Here is a 5,059-nt window from a genome sequence, read left to right as displayed (position 1 = left end):
CGTCTGTCTCTGTTACCTCATTCCATGGACACCCATTCCTTGATTCATTCAACAAACATTTACTTAGTTTTCCTGTGTGCCAGGCCCTGTGCTGGGCAACGCAGGAGACCCAGGTGAGTCACGTCCAGTCCCTGCCCTTGAGAAGCTTCCATGTTGAAGGGGGATGGACGTGGGCACAGGCAACCGTGAGGTGGGATGCTGGCCGCTGTATGTGGAGGCACTGGGGGCCCACCTGGGGCATCCGAGCAGGCCTGTGGGGTTAAAGAGACTCCCAGTGTGGTGGCATCTAAGTTGAGTCTTGAAAGACAAATACCAGTGAGGTGGGGTGGGGGTAAGAAGGGCTTTCACCCGTGAGGTGTTTGCTGTGGGCTCCTGGGTGCCAGGCCCCTGCCCAGACTTGGGACCCAAGAGGGGAGGAGGCCAGAAGCTCCGATTGTGGTTGGGGAGACAGACAAGCAAGAGATCATCAAAACCTGGTGCGGGGAAGAGCTGGGACCTGGAGTTGGCCTTAGTGACTCTCACTTTCACACTTACCAGCTGTGAGATCATGAGTTACTTCCCATCTCTGAGCCTCAGTCTATTCCAGGTGTCCTCAAACTTTTCAAACAGGGGGGCCAGTTCACTGTCCCTCAGACCATTGGAGGGCCGGACTATAGTTTTTAAAAAAAACTATGAACAAATTCCTATGCACACTGCACATATCTTATTTTGAAGTAAAAAAAACAAAACTTAAAAGAAAAAGGGCTCTCCTAACTTAAAAAAAAAAAAGGCCCTACTGACTGAAAAAAAAAAAAAAAAAAAAAAAAAATAGACCTCCTAACTTCAACAAAAAATAAATCCTAACTTGTTCTTACCTTGGTCCTCAGGCAGCACAGTCTCTGCACAGGCAAGCTCGTGACTCGTACGATCACGCCCGAGACTGAGAGGAGGAGTCGAGAGACAGAGAGAAGGAGGGGAGTCGGAGAGTGCGGCGCACATTCCACACATGCACACTGCGGCGGGGACGAGTCGGCTGCTAAGCAACAGGCAGCGGCGGCAAAAACACCCTGGCGGCCAGATAAATGTTTTCGACGACTGCCCGCCTGCCGTAGTTTGAGGACCCCTGGTCTATTCATTTGGCCTATTGAGACAGTAAGAGCTTCATGCAGGGGTTACAGGCCTGGGCCTGGATCCCGAGGCCCTGGGTTCAGATCCTGCCCAATCCCCGTCTCCAGGAGAACCTTGGACAACTTCCTACTCTCTAAGCCTGAGTTTCCTCCTCCATCAGGGTCAGTTAGTGACAGTCGGGCTTTCTGTTGCTTGGTGGCATAACCCAATGATCCTTTGGTTTCTTCATAAGTCTGAGATTTGAGCTTGGCAGGCACAGCTGGCTTCTCTTCCATGGCTCAGATAGGGCCAGAGGAACGACATCGAAGATGGATCCATCACAGACTTGCAAGCCAGCTGTGCACTAAGGGCCATTATTCCTTTCCATGCAGCTGCTTGAGCTTCCTCACAGCATGGCTGCTGGGCTCCCAGCAGGAGTGTTTCACGATGCAGGAAGTGGAATACGTCAGTCTCTTGAGGCCTCGGTGCAGAAACACCGGGCCACTCCCACTGTATGCTCTTGGTCCAGAACAGCGGTTCTCAACTTGTGGGTCACGACCCCTTTGGGGGTAGAACGACCCTTTCACAGGGGTCGCCTAAGACCATTGGAATACACATATATAATTACATATTGTTTTTGTGATGAATCACTATGCTTTAATTATGTTCAATTTGTAACAATGAAATTGGAGGTCACCACAACATGAGGAACTGTATTAAAGGGTTGCGGCATTAGGAACATTGAGAACCACTGGTCTAGAGGTCACAGAACCTACCCAGAGGCAAGGGGAGGGGCCAGAGACCCTACTCCTTAATGGGAGGAGGGTTGAATTTGTGACTGTCTTTACACTATAAAGCCCACCCCATGGGGTTTTCAAGGATTAATGTAGCACCTCAAGAACCACACTGGACATGCAGAAAATGCTCACTACGTAGTATTATCATTACTATTATCCGCATGGCGAGAACTCTACCTGGGCAAGCTCAGAGGACTGGTGAGGCCAGCATGGGGCGGTAGGAAAAGCTTTCAGAAGGAGTGTGCAGCCTGGCCATCTGCCAAGCTGCTCCCTCAGGCTGTGCAACCTCCAACCGGCCTGTCTCCGAGCTGCTCTCTCCCGGATGGTAAACACCAGCTAGCTCACAGGGCGTTTGGAAGGGTTCAGCCCATAACGTCTGGGAAACATTTTTGCACGGTTCCTGGCACCGGATAAGTGGCAATTATTATTTTGGTTCTTAATAAGAGACCTGAAGGACAAGTTGTGGATTAGCCAGGTTGGAGGGGGGCGGAGAGCGAGGGAGAGCATTCCAGGCAGAGGAAACTTTGTCTGCAGATCTGGGAGGGGAGAGATGGGACGAAGAATGGTAGGGTGTTCAAAGAGTCAGCGCTGGAGGCGGGAGGGAGTGGGTGGAGTGCGTGGGACTAGGCAAGGCAGGGTCTAGCCATTCCTTGGATGCCTCCCGAGAGCTCTAGGGAGCCACGGGAGGGCTGTGAGCAGGGGAGGGGGAGGGGCAGCTCTGGGTGTAGAGGGACTCAGGGGCCTGGGAGGACTCACGGACTGTAGGAGATGAGGCTGGAGGTAGAAGGCTAGGCGAGGGGATGGGGAACGAGGCTTCCCCTGGGACCCGGCCCATGGGAACAGAGAGGGAGAAATGGGAGAGATGCAAGGAGCAGAGATGCACAGCGGGGTGGGGAGGGTGGGGGGAGGAAGGCTCCTGGCCTCTGCACAGACGGTGGAACTGTACTTAAGGTGGAGAATCCAGGAGGAGGGTTAGGTTAGAGCAGCGGTTCTCAACCTGTGGGTCGTGCCCCCTTTGGGGGCGAACGACCCTTTCACAGGGGTCGCCTAAGACCATCGGAAAACACAGATATAATTACATATTGTTTTTGTGATGAATCACTAGGCTTTCATTATGTTCAATTTATAACAATGAAATGGGGGGTCCCCACAGCATGAGGAACTGTATTAAAGGGTCGCGGCATTAGGAAGGTTGAGAACCGCTGGGTCAGAGGGACGATGTGGAGTTTAGTGGGACGCAGGGCATGGCGGCTCTAGGGGACTTGAAGATGCAGTTCTGGGTCTCAGGAGAGATGAGGGGTGGGAGAGAGCCACCTGAAACTTGGTCCCGAGGGTAACAGGAAGTCATGGGAGGGTTTGGAGCAGAGGAGGAGCAGGGCCAGACGTGGGTATGTCTGAGGCTGCAGGCAGGACCGTGGGGACCCGAGGCCAGGAGGCTGGGGAGTAGGAAGCCTGAGCTGAGGCCCAGGCCATCAGAGGTGGGGCTCTCTGAAAGGTCACCTCACCCTCCTCCAGGAAGTCTTCCTGGCTTTATCCTATGTTCCCAGCTAGGACTCAGGTCTAACTATCTCCTCCCTGGGCGAGGGTTGCGGGGTGGGGTGGCGGGGGGACAGGCTGAGACCAACTCATGAGGACCAGTGGGGTGGGGTGGGGTGGGTAGCTAGGCCACCAGCTTGGGGTAGGGGACCCTGGCACCTCCCACTGGGTCTGGCTCCCTTCCCCGCCCAGTAAGCCACCAGTCCTGTCGGACTTGTCCCGGCAAGGACAGGTGCCTGCCCGGAGTCTCACTGCAGTGTCCTCCTGGGTGCTGGGTGCGGCAGCCCCATGGACACCTCACAGGCCCTGCTGCTCTTCCTGCTCCTGGGTAAGTCTCCCGCTCACCCCTTCCCACCAGCCCCCGTCCTCAGCAGCCCCCCCAACACCCTCCCCTCCTCTCCTCTGCAGCCTGGGGAGTAGGGTTCCTCACCCCCAGAGCCTCTTCTGGAATTCAGAGAACCCATTTCATCTCTGACTCAGGAAGCTCTTCCCAGGGCCCAGGGTTCCACCGTTTCTTTCAACACCTCCCCCCGCCCCCCCGGAACATTCCGGATTGGTCTCCAGGTTCAAGAGCCACGGCGGATACCCCCCATTCCAAATGGATTCCCGAGGCCCTGGATTTGAAGGATGGATCCGGGTCCTCCTGGTCAAATGTTTCTGCGGGGGACCACACGTTGGGCCCGGAGCCCCCCATCTCCGGGAGCCCTGGTTCCCCAGCAGGGCCTGACGCCTTGGGGGCTCAGGTTCCTGCGGACCCAAAGCCTTCCTTCCCGGCACGGCCTCCAGCTTCAGACATTTCTGTTCCAGCCCCTGGTGCTCACGGGTCTGTGGAGGGCCCGGGTTTGAAGTTCTCCCCCGAGGACCTGGATGTTAAATTCCCTGCTCAGAGACCCGAATCCAAAGTCCCCGCAGAGGCCCACCCAGGGCCAAGCTTCCCCCAGCAGGTGGGGGGGCCCCTGGCGGTGCTGGTGGGGAGCACCATCCAGCTCCCCCTGCTTCCAGCACCCAGCCCAGGGCCCCCGGACCCTCTGGTGGTCTGGCGCCGGGGCTCCAAGGTGCTAGCAGCTGGGGGTCTGGGGTCCGGGGCCCCTCTGATCAGCCTGGACCCTGCTCACCGAGACCGCCTGCGGTTTGACCAGGCCCGAGGGGCCCTGGAACTGGCCTCTGCCCAGCTGGAGGATGCTGGGGTCTACACGGCCGAGGTCATCCGGGCTGGGGTCTCCCGGCAAACCCGGGAGTTCACGGTGGGTGTGTATGGTAAGTGGGCTCTGAGGTCCAGAAGGCAGACCCTGGGGCTGGTCACTGCTGTTCTCAGGGGGTTTGCTCCCCAGAAGAAGGGGGCAGAGGAGAGAGGACTTCTGGCTTGGAGGGAGGGAGGGAGGCAGGGAGGGAGAAGAGGGGCTGGGGCCAAGATGGGGTCACCGGAGGGAAGCTGGATCTGGGGGGCCCTCGACTCCTGGGTTCTCCAGAGGAAAGAGCTGCAGACTCAGACTCGGGTCTGTGAGAGGAGGCGCCCCCGGGTGAGCCTGGAAGTCCTGGGTGTATGGAGGTGAAGGGCTGGGGCTTCTAGTCCTGGACCCGCGGGAGGAGGTGGGGGACGGGGGAAGGGGGCTGGGTCCTGAGCACGTGCCTCCTCTCCC

At 57.3% G+C, this 5,059-nt stretch overlaps 1 protein-coding gene across 1 annotated transcript in view; it reads left to right on the top strand.

Moving 5' to 3' along the window:
- Nucleotides 1–3,707: 3,707 nt before the first annotated feature.
- The window catches only part of VSIG10L (V-set and immunoglobulin domain containing 10 like), a 6,797-nt gene continuing 5,445 nt past the window's right edge, over nt 3,708–5,059 (top strand). The window contains exons 1-2 of the mRNA XM_015564401.1: nt 3,708–3,747; nt 3,828–4,772. Of these exons, the coding sequence (XP_015419887.1) occupies nt 3,708–3,747; nt 3,828–4,772 (985 nt within the window). The remainder of the gene's footprint in view (nt 3,748–3,827; nt 4,773–5,059) is intronic.

Source organism: Myotis davidii, unplaced genomic scaffold (assembly GCF_000327345.1).
Source record: "Myotis davidii unplaced genomic scaffold, ASM32734v1 scaffold2152, whole genome shotgun sequence".
Classification (NCBI taxonomy): Eukaryota; Metazoa; Chordata; class Mammalia; order Chiroptera; family Vespertilionidae; genus Myotis; species Myotis davidii.
This window is presented reverse-complemented; position numbering and strand designations above follow the sequence as displayed.